Source organism: Diadema antillarum, unplaced genomic scaffold (genome assembly GCF_040938485.1).
Source record: "Diadema antillarum isolate AM-2024a unplaced genomic scaffold, OU_Dant_1.0 scf00000015, whole genome shotgun sequence".
Taxonomy (NCBI): Eukaryota; Metazoa; Echinodermata; class Echinoidea; order Diadematoida; family Diadematidae; genus Diadema; species Diadema antillarum.
This window is the reverse complement of record NW_027270904.1, coordinates 3,071,046-3,093,627: the sequence shown is the minus strand read 5'-3', so window position 1 is coordinate 3,093,627 and position 22,582 is coordinate 3,071,046. Positions and strand designations below refer to the sequence as shown.

Below are 22,582 nucleotides of genomic sequence, written 5' to 3'. Positions count from 1 at the left end.
AAAATTGCAACTGATTGAAAAATTACCTTACATCAATGTAAATAAGCGCTGAATTAATTAGTATTAAGCAGTAGCCATGTTAAACATTTTTTTTAATCATGACTACTACTTAAACACTGATTAGTTTAGTGCTTATTTACACAGATGTAGAGTGTGTTTAATATGTAATGTAAATATCTTTTATCACGGCTACTACTAAAACGCTGATTAATTCAGTGCCCACTAACATTGATGTAAGGCAATTTGTCACTCAGTTGCAATAAAAACAACTTGATGCATGAATTTCATCGATTTGAATTAATTTTGAAGATTGTCGTATGCCAAGTTATGAAGAGATAGCAGAGTTTTCGGGGAGCCTCCAGCAGAATCAGCAAAACTTGACATTATCACAGGTGAGGTAATCCCTTCTCGAACTCAGGAATTTATCTCATTGAAAAGGACGTTGATGGGAGTGCGAACAGCACATCAGCATGGAAAACAAGACAGCATCATAGATCATGGATTCATCTTTGCTGTTTTATGCTATTATTACGATTATATCATTCAATCTCCACCATAATACTGAGAAAAGCGTGTACATGGATACGTTTTTACTGAAAATTAGAGAAATAAAAATTCACAATAAGAATTTAAATTTCACTTTATCATTACACAAAGTCACTGGAATGATAATAGTAAATACCAGTATCAGATATAGCTTAATAACAAATACAAGATAAACAAGTTTTATGACGTTGCAGGTCTGTCTAATTATATTTTTCTCAGATGAACTACATCAAATATCGTCTAATCAGGAATCTCAGCTCGCCTTTGTTTTACTTGAGGGCATCATCATCTTTTCCAGGTTTCCAAGCGGGAACTCTACTAACAGCGCCATCAAGACAGCAGCGCTGTACGCCAACACGAATACACCGGCAAACTCAAATGGCTGGAAGAAAGAAAGATTAGAATGACAGAGAAATCAATTCATGAATTGCTTTTTTCTTTCATTTGTCTCATACTTAAAGTGAAAAATCACTCCATACTAAAATTGAATTCAGAAGCTACAGGAATATGAAGAAACACAGATGAATATTTCAATTAAAGTATATCTGTACCCTGAAATTTAAATTTGAGAGGTGTAAGAACATGTCCTTAGTACCCTAGAGAAAGTTCTTGCTCATCGAAAAAAGCACCCACAACTGAGAAATATTGATTTTTAATATCCATCCAAGACCATGCATGCTGCATTAGTCGAAAAGTTTGTGAAACAGTAGCCACACTTAGCCCTTTGGTGTGTGCACATTTCCTTAGCTTGTATCTGTGTGCAAATATCTTCATTAAATACTTTCTATCAGTATCACCTCGCTTATTGATACGCCTACATGTACGTGCCTGCATCTGTGAGTTCGAAAAGCGATACCGTACATCGAAGTTTGCACAGAAAGCTATCAAACTACTGTAAAAATTTTCGCGAAATGGAGCCGATGGCCTTTTTCGTGGCAAGAAATTTTCGCGAATTCCCTCTTGCGTTCAATGCATATAGTGTAGATAAGAAATTTCGCGTGCATTTTAATTTCGCGAATCTTGGCGCTCGCGAAATTAAAATGCACGCGAACATTTCTCGTTTTACAGTATGCAATTGAATGCAATTTACAACGCTAGACGACTAGTTTTAGATCAAGGTGCCTGTAACTTTACGTGTTTGGGGCTGATCTTTTTAATTCAATATCTCTGTATGGGAGCTACCTCACACTATCAGATTTCTCAGCGATATTACCAATACAATAAACTACAATGTCAGAAAATTCAATTTTGGTGTGAGATACACTTTATGTTTGGTGTATGATAAGGCAGTTAAAGGACAAGTTCACCTTCATAGACATGTGGTTTGAGTGAATGCAGCAATATTAGTAGAACACATCAGTGAGAGTTTGAGCAAAATCGGACAATTCGTTCAAAAGTTATGAATTTTTGAAGTTTCTGCTCAGTCACGGCTGGATGAAAAGACTACTATGGCTTGTGATGTCACATGAGTACAACGATATAACGAAAGAATAAAGAAAATTTAACATATTTCCATTTTTCTCGCATAACAAAAGAACGCTTGACTTCTCTCTTTCAGAAGGCACGGGGAATAATATTACCCTTAACATACATCAGTAGCAAGTCTAAAAAATGTGTACTTTATTCAAAAAGTAAAGTTTTGTGAAATTCTCTTTTTATTTTCCTTATATAGTTGTACGCATATGACATCATACACTGTAGTAGTCTTCTCTTCCAGCAGTGACTGCGCAGATACTTAAAATATTAATAACTTTTGAACGGATTGTCCAATTTTCCTCAAACTTTCACTGATGTGTTCTACTAATATTGCTGCATTCTCTCAATCCTTATGTATATAAAGGTGGACTTGTCCTTTAACATGTTGTAATGAAACAGCGACATCCGTCAAACTACAAATGTGACCCTGCATCATAAAACCAAGAAAAAGTCACCTGACATGGATTATCTGTTAGAAACAGATTCTGAAAGAGCAGACTCTTAAGCTTTAAAATGATGTACAACTCAATAGAACTGGACCTTCCTAACCTGTTTAAAACATGGAAAGAAAGAACACACCCGAGAAAAGTGTTTACTGAGAAAAGGGGCTTCAAGTTTAGGGTCTATTCAAGCCTAATTTCACAAAGCTGTGCTCTGTGCAATAAATGGGGCGAACAAAAAATAGGATGTAAAACTCTGTAATATCACAATGAAGGGATTATCAGATTAAGCTAAAATTTTCCACTTTCATGGAACATATTCTATTCATGACTGATACCAATTTTAAATGCAGTAGCACTATATTTTCAAATGTTATCAGAGTTGAAAACAAACAGTGTGTAAACGGTCTTATTGAAAAAGCACCTCTGACACATAGGCTTACTTAATCACACTATTAAAAAAAAAATGGTTCTGTGAGAAATAGCTAAAATTGCCATTTTCCATTTATTTTATTGACCAAAACTTTAGAACTACATAGAAGAAAAATTGCTCTTTCACGCAAAAACAGGGCTTGCGACTTTTTGTTGGTTTTGTAATGCGCGGTCACAAATGCAAAGGAGATGAGGAGATGATGCCATCATTATTACATTTCTTTCCTTCTTGGAAAGGCTGAAGCGCAAACTTACCACAGTGAAGTAGGAGAAGTAGTAAGGGTTGATCATGTTGAAGGAGTAGATGTTTAGGATGATTGGGTGGAGAAGGTAGGCTGAGTAGGTCAGTCGACTCATTGGTATCCACAGCTCCCATGAGAGGAAATCGTTGACCCAACCTGGTAAAATACAATATGTCAAAAAAAAAAAAAAAAATTACAATCGGATTTTTGCATTGATAACTTCCAATATGATTAAATCATCTAAATGCTACTTCAAGGTCTTAGAATATAACATCTTAGCTCTATTTTGAAGAAAACCCCATTAAATTTGGTTAAGCGGTCACAAAGGAATGTGGATTGTTGTAAAGCACATCATGAGTCTGATTCTTCCAAGTTTAGCACTTGGATGCTCTTGGAACTGCACATTTATGTGTGAACACAATGGACAGAACTTCCGGAGGGAAGGGATTCCTGACATGCTCTACAAAACTCCTCATTTCTCTTTGACCACTGAAGCAAATCAGATGGGGTTTCTGTAAGATGTGGGCAATAAGTTATACTGTAGTTTCAGACCCTGAAATTGTATTTGGATTGATTCACTATCTTTAAAGATATCATTGTGGAGGGTCCTGTTGTATTTTTTTTTTTTTTTTTGGGGGGGGGGGGGGGGGACATACGGTATAACAGACCAACACAGTGCAAGATACTGTAAACCGAAGAATATTCGCATGCATTTTAATTTTGCAAACTTCGCAAGAGCCAAGATTCACGAAATTAAATGCATGCAAAAGTTCTTGTCTGCACTTTATGCATTGAATGCCAGTTGCAATTTGTGAAAATAACAATGTATACAGTACGTTAAGGACAATATCATTCCCCCTCCCTTCTAAAGAGGCAAGTGAAATGCTCTCTTATTATGTGAGAAATGTGAAAACAAGTTGAATTTACTCAGTATTTTCTTTTCAATCATTCTAAACATGTGACACCACATGCGATTAGTAGTCTTCTCATCGACATCCAGTGCTGAAACTTTGAAATTTCATAACTTTTGAACGGACCATCCAATCTGCCTCAAACTTTTACTAGTGGGTCCCATTAATAATGCTGCATTCTCTCAATTCACATGTACAACGTATATGAAGGTGAACTTGTCTCGCAGTGCCACAACATTGCTAGAATACATTGCGTATGCACTTCAGCAATGCTGAACTTACCTGCATATCCGAATCGGCAGGCGAACACGACCCACGATAGACACACCCCCCACGCAAATTTGGAGAGAGACATGTAGGCAGCGCGTCCCACCACAGGGATGGGGTGGCCGTGGTAGTCACCGTAGAGCCCGTAAACAAGCGCCATGGCGACGGCTGTTGCCATGGCCCACCCTGTGGCTACAAGGATCTAGGTGGAATTAGATGGAACCAAAAATGTAAGCATTTTCTTTGATCGATTATAATAAACAGAAAGTATCCAATAAACCAACATCTGTGGATGAAAGTAATAACAGTCCAATCACGTTAACATGGAAGAGAACAGTGAGGGATAACAAAGACCAAAATAAAAATCACAAATGATTGATTGTTACATGAAAACAGGTAATGAGGTGCAAAGTACGAGTTGTATGTACATTTAATAGCTAGAACACCTGAGAGATGTTACTTAGCTGCCACTGCCTCGTATGCAAGAAGAAATCTCTAAACATACAATTATTTTCAGACATTAAATGGGTGTTACAGATGGACTTGGAAAGAATTAATGCATTCCATTTCAATGCAAACACTCAGCCATTTACACTTGAAATGGTTCCTGCCTGTGAGTAATCTCTGAAAAAATTAAGAAGTGAGACTACTCATGTCATGAGAATCTATTCAGAACTTAAGATAGAAGGGGTGCCTGGACATAGTTTTTCACAGACGATATGGATTGGAAATACTCTGGGGAGGGGTGGGGAAAATAAATCATTGTCAGTTTACTGTACTTACTGGATGAAGTTTGAATGTCTTGTCTTTGTAGTTATGCAAAAGATATCCCATTGCCATGCCAACCAAGTAGGGCGCGATGCGGCAGTACGGTTTGACGTAGATCTCGTTCTCAAACGAGTGGAGGGGATTTGAGGTGGGGTCTGCGAAAAACCTGACATAGTGAACAACAGACAACACATCACAAGGAATGAATGCATTTAACAGTATATGAAGTGATGTCTCATACTGTAAAACAAGGAATTTTCGCGTGCATTTTAATTTCGCGAATTTCGCGAGCACCAAAATTCGCGAAATTAAAATGCACGCGAAAGTTTTTTTTCTACACTACATGCACTGAACGCCAGTGGCAATTCGCGAAAATTTCATGCCACGAAAAAGGCTGTCGGCTCCAATTCGCGAAAATTTCATGCCGCGAATATATCATGTTTTACAGTATTTGGGTAGGGTTGTTCAATAATCTGGCTTGCTACATATATCTCGTGGGACTTGGGCAAACTCAGGAGGCTGTTACCATGGTAACGCCTTAAATGATGCATGAGAACACACTGTCCCTGAAATGCCTCAAGTGCACTGATGTATACCCTCATCAATAACGACTCCACAAGTCAAGATTATTCTGCTTGCTAGAGCACTAACATAGAGATTAGTGATAAAACTGTACATAATTCCTTACTGAGATTCCCAAGCACTGTCTATTTTGAGTCGGCAGCCTTCCCATTACATTACGCGTACACCTGGCAGTTGTGGGGGCGCAGCTGGATGATAATGTTGATCATGTTAGTAATGATACGAAGATTGCTGAAGTTGAGCTGTCATCAAGAGCAAAGCACGTAGGTGTTGCTAGGGAACGTTGCCTATGTTGTCTTCCGCACGCATCACGCAAGTCTATAGTATAATGCCAGGGTGCGTGCTTCTTAGTATGACGTTACAGAAGAAGTTTGCTACAGCTGTCACCACGAGCCAAACTGTGATTCGACCACTGACTACAGTGGATCTGACTTCTGCAAACTCATGGAAGTGGGTTACAGCGTAAGTGCTAAAAGGGAGTTGATAACATACTAGGTCTCTGTAGGAAACTTGCGCTGTGCACCCAAGTATGCATTCATCTAAACCACCAGGGCTATGTGACTTTAACATGGTTCTAATGTACATGTATAGTGGTAAAAGTGCATGTTGCTGACTTACACAACATCTATTCGGAACTTGTACTTCACCATAAGATATGCTGTTACCACAATACTGATGATAGTTAGCACTGCCAGAGACAAGAACCCACAAACTGGTTTCCTGAAAGGGAGAAATGAGTAATATGTTATGTAGTGCATCAATGCCTGAAGGCACCCAAATCTTAAATGTGTATGAAACATGATAATAGAAACAGACTATAACATTCAAATTTATCTACTCATTTATCTATTTCTTCCAACATATTTTGACAGGATAGCAAGATCAGCAAGTAAATGCTGTTTCACATCAAGATACTCTACAATCTGAGTTAGCAAAATTAGCACATTAATGATTCTTGCATTGCATTTTGTTTTTATTGCAACTGATTGACAAATCATCCTTCATCAACGAAAATGAACATCAATAATGTATTCAGTGTTTAGAGTAATAGCCATGCTAAAAATCATGGCCATACAGTATACTGTATCCCACCCCAGCATGTATGCTCATGCTTTTAACATGGTTATTACTCTAAAAACTGATATGGGTGTTCATATACATCGATGAGGGCAATTTGCCAATTAGTTGCAAGACTGCAAAATTATCTTGAATATGCAAAAAGACAGTGTGATTCTATAATCTTGTACAAACTAAACAGTTGATCTCACAAACTAAAGCCACTGTTCTTACACTCTCTCACAATCCTATTTTACATATTGAGCTGCAGCAATATCATATGTCATAACTTCATTGCTGAGCTGCTTTCTTTGATTGCATACACTGAATTTGAATATGAAAAGTATTTAAACACTGCAATTGCTGGTGCATAAACACACACACAAATAGATGCAAACAAAGTATTAAAAAGATTTTGATAATTTCAAGTCTTTGCTTCTATGTGTATGTCCAGTGTCATGGTACTGGAAAACCAGAAATGCTCGCATGCATGAAACTGTCATGAATTTCGTAAGAGGCAAAGATTCGTGAGAGTAAAATGGACCCAAATTTTTTTCACACAATGCACTGAATGCCATTAGCAATTTGCAAAAGTTTCATGCCAAAATGCGTCTGGTTTTACAGTATTACACTGCAGACATTTGTTTTAATTAGGCCTCCTCTTCACTACCAAAGCATGCCAATGTCTTCATAATGAATACAGACATACACAAAGATACAAACACACACACATACACACACACACACACACACACACACACACACACACACACACACACACAGAATCTTGGTTCTGTTTTCTATCAATCTGCATTCTAATGCATTAGAAGTGTGTGCTTTATCACAGGTTAAGATGACTCACTTGTGTAAATGCCATGATTACGAATACAACTGGATGAAAAAAACTTTAATTCTCACGTACTTTGCTAACAAACCTCTGCCAGATTAATGAAAGACAATTGGAAAGTTAAGACTACACAAACATAAAAAGAACATCAGAGCACCATTTCACAAAATGAAGCTACAATTATCAAATAGCAACAATAGCTACTCTTGCTGCAACAGCAAATGTCATGGTAACGATAAGAATCCTGCTCCCTGATTGGCTGTTGCTACTGAAATTTGTCATTCTGGCAAGAGTTTGCTATCCTTAGGTATTTTATGAAATGGGGCCCTGTTGTATGCACTGCAGAAATATGAGAATTGCAGGATTACTGATGAAGCTACTTGTGCATGCTCTAAGGGCATAAAGGCAATATCTCTAACAATCACACAAATGCTAAAGGATATGATGAGAAAGAATTTTTCACAAGTTAATGTTTCTTACAATCTTCAACAGCAAAGAAGCATGATAGGTGTCAAAATTACATCTTTTATGCACCTCTGCAGAAATGCTGACCGCTCAGAAGTAAATGTTCATTCATCACTATCAACAGTCTCACAAATACACATATACACACACATATATGCACACTTTTTGTCTCCTATTCATACATGAAAGAAAAAGAAAAAATGAAAAGGAAATGAGTTCTTAAAGTTACCTGTAGAGGAGAATCAGTATGAAGGGACTGATGATGAAAAACTGAGTATCATTGGCCAGATACCACACCCAATCTATACACTGGTATCAATGTAAAAAAAAAAAAAAAGGTGAAAGTGATTTCAGTTAGTATGATATGAGACCATTTCGTCGTGGGACGACATTTGAAGCTGGAACATTATTTGGCAGTAGGACGTCATTTGAAGGTGGGACATCACTTGTAAGTAGGACAATACTTGAGGAGCAGTGTTAGTAACCCTTACAAACCACTGTGGTACTCACATTGCAAAGTTACAAGCTTAATATGCCACCCATAATGGACATTTTTATGATGTTACAGAGCCATCTTTACATATGCATACAATGTATAGTACACTAGTCTGAAAGAAGTCTGAAGCCAAGGGAAAATACCGTATACATGTACCACCAATCACCTGGTAAATTTGATTTAATGTGATTGTCATTTTGTCAGTTTAACTTTTGCTTTTTAATTTGCTAGTTGGCCACATGTGTTGTCTGAGTACGATAGGAATGTAAACATAAACATGAATGAATGAACAAATGTTTGCCCCCAAGGAAAAATGCAGTATCGTCAGACATTTTGGCATAAACAATCCATTTTCATGTGATAAAGTCTGTAAATTCCGTATGTGATGACACATACGGTATGTGGATGTACACTTTTCACAGGTCGGCTAATAGTGATAAACTTTCTTTGCATATACTGAGTAATTGGTATATATGTGTTAGTATGCTAATGGGTTCAGTGCTCTTTCTCCTTCTCGTTCATTTTTCCTTCATTCTGTCTCTCTTTCTTACCTTATTATCATAGAAGTTGTTGATGTACAGAATGTTGGTCCACCAGTATCTCTCACAACCTGGGTCACTGACCTGAGTCTGCCAGGCTGGGCCTGTGCCAAGGTGTGGTTTGAGGTACAGGTGTACCAGCATGGTCACGCCCAATGCTGGAGTTAGCCTACAGATTGCATGAAATTAAAGGGAACCACAATGGACGCAAAAGAAAAACAGAAAATGAGACATGAAATCGTCTGTTGAGAATGAGAAGGGCTTTAAGTCTTCTCGAACACTATGGGTTTTGTGGACACTTATCGCCCTTATCATTCTCAACCGAAGAAATGTAGTATATATAATGCATTATGCCAAATTGTTTTTACATATACAGTGGACTCCTGTTATAACAAAGTCCTCCGGACCCGCAATTATCTTTCGTTATATTGAAATTTCGTTATAACCGAACAAGTAAACAATAAAGAACAAAGAGCGGATAATTTTCCGGCTTGAATTTTTACTTCGTTGTAATCAGAAATTTGTTATAATTGTGTTTGTTATACAGGAGTGCACTGTACATGAAGTCCTATCTAACTCTTCCTTACACACTTTTATTGATATACACTAAATTGATAATTATTTTCCTATCACCACATTCAAGAGCTCTCTGCTTTATTACAAATATGTATATGTATATGTGTTTTAGTTTTTGTTTATTATCGTTTCAGCCAAAAATATTGAACAATCACTTAAGAATGGAAACTTCAATGGAGACTTCAATAAACTGCTGAAATTACAGAAACAAAGGTTATTGCTTGAGTTTTCATTCATATCATATTTTAAGAGATATGCCTTCAATCCAATATGATTTGTTTTCCTATAATGGAAACAATGTATGCAAACAAAAGAAAACTGTCCCTCTTACCTCCAGTACCTGTGAAAATAAAACCAGAGCCACGGCACAGATCCACCTGATTTTGCCATCCGACCCAGTGTCATATACGCCACTAGTAGGCCACTGTTTGAAGGGGACATATAGGGTTGAATAGTATGATGCTATTTCCATATGATTTCAACAATATTCTTGCCTCTACTTACTATAATTTCATTCATGTGCATATAACTATAATCAGGTTGTACTGGGTTTTGAAAATTATAATGTTCACTCAATGCATGCAGAAAAATTAGTCATACACTCGGTGAAAATTTGTCAATAATTGGGTAATACATATTGTATGTTTGGGGGGGGGGGGGAGAGAATTGTACAGTGTGCTCAAGTTTGCTCCGTGCACAGACCTCTCACTATTAAAATATTTTGAGATGTTATAGTAGTAGAAGAACATACAGGAAAAAAAATCGTAGGAATATCTTCAAATATGACACAGTGATGAGCACTTGACCTAGACTCTACCACAAGCATGGAAAATGATGTTTGCCTTATCATAATTTAAGGAACAAGTTTAAAAGGGAGAATTGAATTTATATAATAGGTTAAAGATTTGTGACAATTTAAAGTTTCATAAGTTTTTAACCAAATAGTGCTTTGGTGGCAACAACATATTATGCATAATTATTACATGATGTGATGGCATCACCAACTCCTTCCCGTGCACCAAAATATCAAGAATCATACCATGTTTGACACTTTACATTTATACAACTTCTTCCCCTAAAGAAGTAATCATTGCTATGTTATTGCACCATTACCAAAAGCATCTTTTTATACCATGGATTCATTTACATCCCTATCTGATTTCATATCAAAAGAAAAAGAAAAAAAAAAAGATTTTGTGAATATTCGTGGGGCACTTGTAAGATAAATGACATCATCACTTTACCATCTTCGCATGAGGCTGCTACAAGTATCACTCTTTCATTAAATAAGAAAAAACAAAACTCCATAACTTTAAAGGGATCGTAAAGTATTAGGCAGGAAGAGGATTGGGCTTTTAACTTTTTGCTAGATACCAAGAAACTACTTTAATATGTAATAATACAGAGCATACCATTCCACGAGGAATTCAAAGTTTATTTGATGAATGTCGGTTTTGGAATGGCTGAGACATCCTAAAAACAAAATAAAACAAAGCGATCCTAATTACAGGTGGGACAGACCTTTTATTAGGACTGCGGTGTTTAGGATATCTCACCCATTTCAAAACCAATTTTCATCAAATAAACGTTGAATCTCTCTTGGAATTACATGCTCTTTCATATTTCATAAGAGATTTCTCATTATCTTACCAAAAAATGTTGGAAACCTGAAGTTAGGTCTCAACCAAAACTATATGATCCCTTTGAGATTTTACATCATTTAGAACCAAATAAAAAAAAAAAAGAAGAAAGAAATAACACTCACCTGAGAAAGAAGAATGAGTCAACTGAGAAGAAGGCATTGTTTATAGCTTGGAACCCAAACCTTCCAACCTGGTTGTAACCATACATAACATTACCTGTTAAAGAATGTACACAACAACTGAAAAAAGTCATGGTGTCATGCATTAAAATCCATGAAAACATTAGTGTAATACAGCATACTATTTTCAAAATTATATTTCTTCATTAAGAGTGATACAAAACAGGTCGAGAAATTATGTAATAATGATTGTGAACACTAAACACAGATTACTAATGATGATTAAACATTTCAAGTGATCTTTCTCTCCAACATTGATTTCAGTGGAACACAAATTAACCCTTTAGGTTCCCAGACACTTAGCCCAATTTGCCAAACTCTTTTAAGCATTATGCCATCCCACTTAAACTTAACTTAGTTGTAAAGGGAACGAGCCCACTGGCACATGCAGCTCACTCCAACAGAAAGGCCAAGGAACACAATAAGGATTAGGTAATCTCTAGTCTTTGACAATAAGTTTCCAGACATGTGAGCCAACTGGCAAACAAAGCGCTCCAGCTTGCATGCCAATCACCATACCAAGTACAAGAGTAGAGAAAAATTCAAAGAGTTGGGATACATGTAAGCAAACCGGCTTACATAAATAAATGTACAATATTTGTCTGCATAAGAGTATAGACAGAAAACAGTTTGAGCTTCTCTGATGCATAGCTCACAGGTGCTTCATCAGGCACATATAGCAACTGTGACTTTCTGAAACTGTGGCTGTGTTATCTGGAGCCCAAAGTGAACCTAACTGTACCATACTGTACCTGCACTACATTATTTGCCATTAGGAGTATTCAAGCGCTTTGTGGAGATAGCGTTCCTTGCGAGTTCTGTTTGGGACTCACTTCAGAGGGGTCACACATTGCATAAGAATGGTGTCAATCACTTTGCCTGCTCACGCTACAACCCAGTGTTGCTAATGCACAGAATCAAGTCTTTGTATTGTGTGTTAAGCGCACTCTTCTCTTTACAACATACAGCATGCTTTTAAACTAGGTTCAAGAGTTCTCTGACGCGTTATGGGTATGGTACCATACTGCTTTTGGACCAACGTGGTATGGTTTCGTTAACTTTGGGAGCATTTGGGTGCTCCTCTAGTGCGAGTATGGTGTGATATAGTATGCTTAAAAAAGAGTGATTGACTACACACCCTGTCACTACCAGAAGAAAACTCACCTACTGTGCCTGTTTGTAGGACAAAGGTAACAAGATGACCTAGGATCACCCATGACATGCTGATTACACGGATTCCATTCAGACAGCCGATGCTGCCCTCGCTTGTCGCCGCCTTCATGAGCTTGGAGAGGTTGCGGTTGACGGCGAAGCTGAGGAAAAACTGATGCCATGCCTGGGTACATGCTGGATGGGACACACAGTTTGTTCAAGTAGAATATACATGTATGCATTGGGTATTGTCAGAAATTGTCACCTCATTCTAAGTATGTAATTGCAATATTATCTGATACAATCTTTGCTAACACTTGGCAGTTGCATCCCAGAAAGAGTATACGGTTGGTTCATTTGATTGTGTTCAGGAGTTGTGTTTATCATTTATTTCTATAGCACATTGCAGGGACACTTTCACTTGTTGCATTATGAATTATTACAAATAGTTGTAAAGGATTTCTGTTGAAATATATCATGTATTATTCATAACAACAGCTTTTCTTGCAAGAGGGAATAGAAAAGATGGGTGGCTCTCATTACAATTTATGTAAGGAAAAACAGCATATAAAGTTGTTTAGCTTATTAATACAGTAAAACTCTTGTAAATGCCATGTCTGATTGACAGTCACAAAAATCATCGCATTTCGGTCTATTCTTGTACGTGTATATAAATTTGACACCTAACCGTAGAACCCAGTATTTATCATTTCCCCTTGTGATCCATTGGGCCTTGCCCTCAACTTGAAGTTTGAGGTGTGGAATGATCACAGAAGCAGGGGCAGATCCATGAATTCCAAATGGGTGTGGGGTGCAAAAAATATTTCTGGTGCCACTTCCAGGTTCCATTTCATTTTTTTCTCTTTATTTCTTTTGTTTTGACAAAACATAAAGGGGGAGGGCGCACGTCCGGTGCACCCCCCTCTGGATTCACCACTACAAAGTAAAGTGCCATGACAATTACACCCAGGGTATTGAAGACTTAGGAAGGACTACTGATATGTTACTCACCTGTTGGGATTTCCTGAGGCACCCATGGCTCTGAAACAATTGGTTGGTCCCCTCTCTCACTCCGCCCCCCTTCAGGGGTGGGATCCACCACCCTCTGGTATGGGTGTGTGCTGGCGGTGGCCGCATTCCGGTTGATGATGAGCTTTTGGGTGGTGGGTGGGGCCTTGTAGTTGATGGACCTCAGAGTCTTGTCCACAAGGGCACCCATTATTACCAAGATGCTAAGGACAGCTATGAGACACCTGCAGGACAACACAAGGTTAACCCAGAAAGTCGCTCAGTGATTTGACGGCAGAAATTATCATCCTGCCATCATCAAATTGACAACTCTGAATTCTACTGCAAATCATATACTTGAAAATATCAGATGAAATTTGTATGAACTACCACACAATGATGTGAAATTCTTTGTACTATGCACCCAAGGATATGTCTAATTATGAATTTATTTTTCCAAAATGGAATAAATCATCACTTTGACTATTAGAGGGATGAGAGGAAGATGAAATAACACCTCTTTTGTCATATATGCAAACTTTCTTGAAATGTGTATGAAGTATTCTTCCACTTCAAAGAACAGTAAACCTGATAATGCATGGCCCATCAATAACTTTTCTTTTTTTACTTGTCCTTTGGGCAAATAAAATCATCAATGTTTAAATTTGAACTTGCCCAAGAGAAAAAGAAAATACTGATTTTCACATTAACCTGTTGAGGACAAGTCCCGAGTATACTCGGGTAGGTGTCTATGGAAAATGTGTGTTGTAACAAAATCAGCCGTCCTCAATGGGTTAAAATAAAAATTTTACCCCCCCCCCCCCTCAACCTGGGCTGGTAACTTTAAACATTATTAGATTTCACTTGCCAGACACACAATTTCACTTGCCCTAGGCAAGCAGGCAGGTGCTAGGCAAGCAGGCAGCTGCACATAATGGCTGCTCACGTTTCTCTCATCATAACCTAGCATTTAAATGAGAACAAGATGGTACGCACTAGCTGGTAAGAGGGTGCAACACACCTCCTATTGGAATATGGAAAAGGATATACAGGAAAAACCATTACGAGAGCTACTTTACAATGAATTCAGGGCAACAACGAATAGGAACTGGTTTAAACTATCATACATCTGAGTGACCATGCAAGTCTAGATTGGGTTTAAGGCCAGTGATAGGAACTCACACGGTGATGATAAAGCCTGTGTTGTAGGCTGCAGGGGGATCTGTCGCACACAACGCTGCAGAACCATTCACAGCAGACAGGCTAAAGGGTGCCTCTACTTGTTCTGGGAAGAATATGAACAGAACAGAAAGCACAAAAGTCATATTTAGATAAACCTCTAAGAAATCAGCCTAAAATTCTTCCATCCAACTGATAAGATTCTTTGGCTGTGTGTGTACTAATACATAGAGATCAGTAATAAAGCTATGGTATACAATATCTTGAATATATTTGAGTCCCTTCCTTCTAACTCAAGATTTTCCCACGCTACTGAGTATTCAATGTTGACTAAAAAATTTTCTTTCATATGATCCCTATCTTAATGGAAGAATTATCAAAAGCCTCTTATTTGCTTTTTTTCAACTGATTCTTAAAACATAATAAAATATTTAGGAAGATTTAAGTTAATGTTTCTGTCTATCATTGGCAAAATATTGTACTTCCTTTCTGATTTTGAGCAGACTTAAGATTTTTTTTATCAGTTCTGTCTATTCTTTCCCCAACAATAAGTATGAATATTAGTAAGATCATGTAGAAAGTTATGGCTACTTGCATGGGTGCATACAGCACCTGTGATTGGTCAGTACCCTTGATAGTACCCTTTCCTCAACAACCTCTACCTGGTCATGTCATTGTGAAACAAAGCATCATTAGATCCAAACGTAATCTACCAATGATTTAAGAAATAAGACCATTCCATGTTTGTCAACATTCTTTAAATGCTCACTGCATATTCTAGTCACTTCACTGGTAATATGTGGCAGTATTTGAATGCAGTTCATGAAATATCTACCACTTGGGCTAAAATTCTCATCTATCGTAAGCCTACAAACATTCAAAAATCCCTCCTCCCTTCCAGACTGTTTGAGAACAGTTTGCCACCATCATATTTGTCATTAAACAACAGGCCCAGATTTATGGCATCAGCCAATCAGGATAGTTTGTGACTTCTAAAGAAATCTGCTGCCCTCTCTGATTGTGAGGTATGAACATCTAGCAGTGCATTTAAAGCCTGCGGCAAGCTACATTTTGTATACGACTTTCGGTTGCATGACTAAGCGACTTCGGATCTGGAATAAACAAGCGTGTTTATTCTGAGGCCATTGTGATTTATTTTGGACCAAAAGTCTGCCAGTTGTGCGACCGAAGGTTAAATAGTGTGCAGTGGGCTTAACCTAACAAAGTCTCTCTCAGCCTACCACTGTAAAAGTGGATATTTTCGTGCGACTAATTTTTCGCGCTTGGCTGGGTGAGAAGAGTTTCGCGTGTTTTTAATTCCGCAGAATCAGATTCTGCGGAATTAAAAACACCTGTCAATCAAGACATCACGCACAGGAACATATGGCAAGCAAAAATATTTGCGTGCTTTTATTTTCGCGCTAGTTTCTGGTTGCGCGAAATGCGCGAAAATTTCAACACCGTGAAAATTTCCACTTTTACAGTATGGCACACTCATTGCTGGAGGGACTGGGGTGAAGACAGATCCTTACCTACAAAATAGTTCAGTGATGACAAGACGTCTGAATTGGAACAAGATTCAGGAACACACAATCCCCATACCAGTGGAGGTTCCTTCACAGTGAAATAGGCAGAATCAAACAAGGAAAAAACAGAAAAGATAACATTCCCTGGATACACTCAACCCACATGCACAACATTGCAGACAGAGAATGATTGACATGCCATAAGCCGATCACGTGCATGGATTGTAGCCAGTGATCTCTATGTAGTTGGGATCAATGATTGTATTTGCATAATCTAGAACAATAGGCACTACTGGCTGGTAGGCATGGTAGTCACATCAGTGGACACACCCCCTTTGTGGAAACCTACCCGGAGAAGGTTTTTCGGTGTGTGTCTGTTAAATTCACAGTACCCCTCGCTCTCTCCTGCAGTTTTATTGGAATTTTGGAGGAATTTTGTTTTCCGGACGTTGTTGCCGAGTTGTTGTGGTAAGGTCTTTTAAACAGGGCTTTCCAGAGGCAAGTCATGTGCTCTTTCAGAATGCTACAAAAAATAAAAATATTAAGAATTCTCTTCATACAAACTGTATTTTCTTTGAATCATTGTCCTTAAGAGACATCCTGAACTGTTGCAGTCTTTTCATTCAGCAATAGTGATGATTTGTAGGTTATTTTTCATCAATTACAGGGGCAGATCTAGGCATTCCGTAAAGGGGAGGCACCTGCAAAATTAAAGGGGGGTGCACGCATCCCCGTTTTTCTTTTTAATTTCTTTTGTTTTAACCAAAAATAAAGAGGGGGCGCCTGGTGCGCCCCCTCTGGATCCGCCATTGAATTAAAAAAAAAAAAAAAAATCCTTTAGTAATACAAGCAAATCAAACAATGGTACTCACACCTATGATTGTGATGTTTGGCAGTGTCACCTGGAAGTAGGCTGCACAATACCTGAATCCAGAGATGCCCATGCACTCGTCAAAATGACCCAGCCATGCCCAGTTACCAACCAATATACCAGCTTGGGGCTTCCCTGTGGCATCAAGAACTGAAAACCGAACAAATATAACATATATGTATGCATATATATAAATTACAATGAGTAATAAAGGGACAAACAATTGAATGAATACATTAACTAGAACCGGAATTTGTCAACACTGACAAATTAGGTGATCCGATCTCTTCCAAAATCAATGATTTGAGTCCTGATCCAAATATTCATGACCATACAGGTTTCATCTGTGTTGACGGGACATTGGCCTTGTGATGTTTGGATTCTCATTTAGAAAAGGGAGTGAGACCTGCCATCTTTGGTACCGAATTCCGTATACACTAACGGAAATACAGAATGAAGTATATTTGACCTTTGACCTCACTTTGCACACCCAAGATGGCGTCTAAGCAAAAAGTGATTATTTTATGAAATGATTCTTGTAACATGGTCTTTGCGTGTGCAAAATATGGGAAAGATAGGACATGTATTCACCAAGATACAGGATGAAACATTTATGACCTTTGACCCTAATTTACATACCCAAGATGGTGTCCGATCAAGTAGTTGTTATTTTATGAAATAATGTACGTGACATGTACTAAACATGTGCAAAATATGGGATTGATAGCCATTGTTGTTGTTCATCTATTGCACAGAAAGTAGTAGAAAGAAAGAAAAATAAAGAAAAAATTATGTTATTTTATAGAAATTTGAAGGAGAAGCATAAAAAAATCAGAAAAAGATAAAGTAAGGAAAGGGGGATTCTCGGATCACCTAATAAGTAAATGGAAGTCTATATGATCAATATGAAAATAATGCAAATATACAAATAAACAAAAAGGCAGATCATGAAGCAAGGTTTATGCTTTGCCACTATTTGATATGCTACATAAGCGACATCTCACCATATGAAAATAAAAGATTTGATTTTTTTTTTTTTTTTTTTTGGGGGGGGGAGAAATTTGCATATTAATCAAGTGCATTTGTGCATTGTCTTGTGCATTTCTTGAAACTGAAAGTAGATGAACTACATTTCATTAATCATGTTGCACTTCAGTAGGTCATAACAAAAAATATTTTCTGCACTTAATACTGAAGTGTGAGCTGAAGTTGCCCTGGGTAAGGAGGCAAATAGGTCTACTGAAACACCTTGTTCAGTACTGTTCAGTACACTGTTGTATATATTTCTCCATGACTTACTAATGATCCAAGACTTCTCCTAAACTATGAACTCTCCATGAACAATGAATTTGACAAGAGTAACTTGCCAAAATCTCACTCCTAACAGGTACAGAGCTGAGAAAACTCTGCATGTTACCTTTTACCAGTTTTTCACCACCATCTACAAACAGCTCAACCAGTTCTGCATCGCACTGCTCAGAGATCTTGGATGGGTTGTGTGGCTGTAGCAGAGGACGACCCGCAGACAGCATATTACCCACCATCGTGGGCGTCATGAAGCCTGAGGAACTGGGGACGTAGAGCGACGCGATCATGGAGACTTGCAATATTTGTTTCAAGGCTGCAACAGCTTTGCCGGAAGTGAGCCGAGTCTGCACCTTGGATGCCATCATTCACCGACTGACCTTGGCCTTGAAAACACTTGAAAAGGAGGCAAAGGGATTACGGTATTAAATGAACTTGCTGAATCTATTTGAACATTTAATCTCTTGAAGACTAGTTTCCAGTATACTCGGGAAAGTATCTATGGATAATGCATGTGGCAGCAAAATAAACTTGTCATCAATGGGTTAAAACCTTATATAATCAGACACTAATACATCAACAATTAAAAAGTCTCACGCATTTTGAATAGGCACGAGTACGGGTATAACACCTCAGGGGTCTAATTTCTCATGCTCACAAGCCTGTTAAGCTTTCACTCACGCCTCCCAAAATAAATCCCCAAACACACACACACACACACACACATTATGCGCTTACAGCAACATCGTATTACTAATCATAGAACACATACAATAGTGTATAACCGGTACGCCATATATTTCGCGATCATGGAATCCTGTACTGAATGGAGAAATGTGTGCATATATGTACCTCACATTCATATCAGGATCAGAGTCAATATTTTCGCCTGTTTTTCATGAATAGCAGCCCCCCAAGGACTCGCGAAATTCGCGAAAATAAAAACCTCGCGAAATATTCGGCTATACAGTATCTAGACCACTAGCCTGACCAGACCGCCGCTGTGCATAATGTGCAAAGCACAGCCACTGTGCGACAGCGGCTGCGTGTAGTTACTAGACCACTAATTTATATGGATCAGGTTGCAAGATGCTGCCTACAGCACAAAAATGCTAAAACTCCTTCCCACTGGAGAAGCTAGGATAAGGAGCAGTGGTGAATCCAGGAAAAGAAAAAGGAAAAAAAAATGGGGGAGGGGTGCATGCCCCCCCCCCCCTTTAATTTTGTAAATGGTTATGCACCCCCTCTTTAAGGAATTGAATCCTGGAATACTAGGCCTACTGGATCCGCCCCTGAGCAGAGGATCGAGGAGTGGGGCCACCCTCGGCCCTCTTCCCCCCCCCCCCCCCCCCCCACCCACCAAACAGGATCACTCACCCTGCTTTCTCTCTCACTTTGGTCATTTGGGTCTCACACACCTAGACTCCTAGCTACTCTTTGGCCTTTTCAGCTCTGTATGTTAAATCTTCTAGGCACCAAAGATAATAAACCTACTAAAGAGGCGAGAATGCATGCATGCTTTCCAGGCATGTTACTGTTTTCCAACAAACACAAAGGCTAATGGGTGGGACTGACCTAGATCGGGCAACAGCACGAACAAGAAGCCACCAAACATAAACGGACATCATCGAATATCAATTCTTGCAGCCCCAAGAAATTCATGCAATGGCTATAACTTTCATTCAATTTGCTGTCAAACATAGTTTACCTCATTCACAATTTCCGTATTTCGGCAGCGTAGTCCTGCACCCAATAGCTGGCTCAGCTCAGCTCGCTAGCTCATTCATTCCGATCTAAATTTTAATTGTAAAATTCTGTATTCAAAATGAATGTAGGCACTGTCTTCCTCATACTCACGGTTGAATGGGTATGTCGCAATATTTACTCTTGTCAAGCAACCGCACTACACTGTACATTCAAGAGTTGGTTGAAGGGTTTAAAGTGCAAAACAGATAGATTCTTATCAATTTGAGATATCCAGATTATGTTTATCAAGCTGTTGAAAAAAAAGAGAAAATAATTGGAAGATCCTATCTTCACAAATAGGCCCTATTTCTTGTTATACTAACGACTTCAGTATAGGCCTAAGTTAAAAATAAGTTGAAAAGTTGAGCCCGCGATGCGCTCCCCCTGGATCCGCCACTATAAAGGTCTAATACTACTCAAAAAATGAACTCCCTAAATTGCATAACAATAAGCCAGTTCGGAGTTAGCTCATGGGCACATTGGTACGAATGACCTTTCTTTTTTCTCAGTTGGTTAGGGGCACTTCACTCGTTTTCAGAGCGACATAATGCATAATTATAAGCTTTACGTAACAATTTATAGGATTCATCAATCCCGTTCAAACAAAGAATTAATAAACTTGCGTAGACCAGATGAGCAGAATGATCTGTCAATTCACACTTGAGAATTAAAGCATCCATTTCATTACTAAGTATTTTGCATTGGAGGTATTGACAATCTCTTTCTATTGATATTGCCAAATACCACTTTTGCTGTCAGGTGGATGTGCTGGCAAGCGGCATTTATAAGGATTACATGAATAATCATTACATGACAGATGCTTATCCCAGTAAATTTAAAAACCAACATGCCTGTTGGTCCGAATGACCTTGTTTCTGCTCATGCGCAAAGTGGAACTCCGAACTGGTTTATATGTTAGCCGCACATCATAATTTAGAAAAACGTAATTTATCAACTTCGTTGAATGAAACGACATGTGCAGGGCGGATCCAGGGAGGACCGCAACCGGCGCACGCCCCCCCCCCCCCCTTTATTTTTTGTTGAAACAAAAGAAATAAAAAGAAAAATATGGGGGAGGGGTGCGTGCGCCCCCCTTTAATTTTGTAAACGCGCCCCGTCTTTACGAAATTCCTGGAGCCGCCCCTGATGTGGCTTTTTACAGTGGCGTATGGGGGGGGGGGGGGGGGCAAGGGGGGCACGTGCCCCGGGCGCCACTCCTTGGGGGCGCAAAAAAAAAAAAAAAGGAAGAAGAAGAAGAAAAACAAGACGAAAAAACGAAGAAGAAGAAGAAAAACAACGAAAAGTAGAAATTATGCGGTGCGTAATATATGCCCCCGCCGGAAGTAGCATTTTGTGGCAAAATAAACAATATAGGTAAAAAATCAAGGTCAAAGGTCAAAGAAGTCAGGTCAAAATTCTGTGTTGAAGTTTTGAAGCCCTCACCTAGTGCCATCACATAAAGCAAACGGAATCGAAATCGGGTTAGAAATGGCAAAGGAGTATAGCATTTTGTAGCCAATGTAATAGGTCAAAAATCAAGGTCAAAGGTCAAAATTCTGTGCAGAAGTTTTGAAGCCCTCACCTAGTGCCATCACATAAAGCAAACGGAATCGAAATCGGGTTAGAAATGGCGAAGGAGTAGCATTTTGTAGCCAATGTACAATATATAGGTAAAAAATCAAGGTCAAAGGTCAAAGAAGTCAAAAGTCAAAATTCTGTGTAGAGGTTTTGAAGCCCTCACCTAGTGCCATCACATAAAGCAAACGGAATCGAAATCGGGTTAGAAATGGCGAAGGAGTAGCATTTTGTAGCAAAATGGGCAGGTCAAAAATCAAGGTCAAAAGTCAAAATTCTGTGTAGAAGTTTTGAAGCCCTCACCTAGAGCCATCACATAAAGCAAACGGAATCGAAATCGGATTAGAAATGGCGAAGGAGTAGCATTTTGTAGCAAAAATGTAGTGCTATCATATAAAGCAAACAGAATCAAAATTGGCTCATAAATAAAAGAGAAGTAGCAAATTGAAGATTTTGATCACACACGGACGCACACACGGACAGACACACGGACACACACACGAACGGAGCCCGTTTCATAGTCCCCTGCTCGAACTCGTTCGGCGGGGACAAAAAGAAAACAAGAAAAGAAGAAGAAGAAGAAGAAGAAGGAAAAAAAAAAAAAAAACTCGCCCGGAAAGGGGGAGGGAGAATGGTGTGTGTGTGTGGGGGGGGGGGGGGGGTGGGGGAGGGGGGGGGGGGAGGGGGGGAGGCAGCTTTTGAAAGCTAAAATAAAAAAAAAATCGACTCGCTCTCTGCGCTCGCTCGCCAAAATT

General features: G+C 38.7%; 1 protein-coding gene across 1 annotated transcript; it reads right to left on the bottom strand.

Moving 5' to 3' along the window:
* Window positions 1–793: 793 nt before the first annotated feature.
* LOC139724825 (nose resistant to fluoxetine protein 6-like) lies at window positions 794–20,296 on the bottom strand. The gene is made up of 16 exons (XM_071635953.1): window positions 20,215–20,296; window positions 18,619–18,902; window positions 17,191–17,351; window positions 16,337–16,418; window positions 14,808–14,910; window positions 13,629–13,870; window positions 12,630–12,812; window positions 11,409–11,502; window positions 9,975–10,067; window positions 9,080–9,236; window positions 8,262–8,341; window positions 6,283–6,384; window positions 5,098–5,248; window positions 4,330–4,516; window positions 3,150–3,292; window positions 794–928 (listed from the first exon to the last, which is right to left on the bottom strand). The coding sequence occupies exons 2-16, from the start codon at window positions 18,872–18,874 to the stop codon at window positions 800–802; spliced, it is 2,163 nt and encodes a 720-aa protein (XP_071492054.1). The 5' UTR covers window positions 18,875–18,902; window positions 20,215–20,296; the 3' UTR covers window positions 794–799.
* Window positions 20,297–22,582: the final 2,286 nt, after the last annotated feature.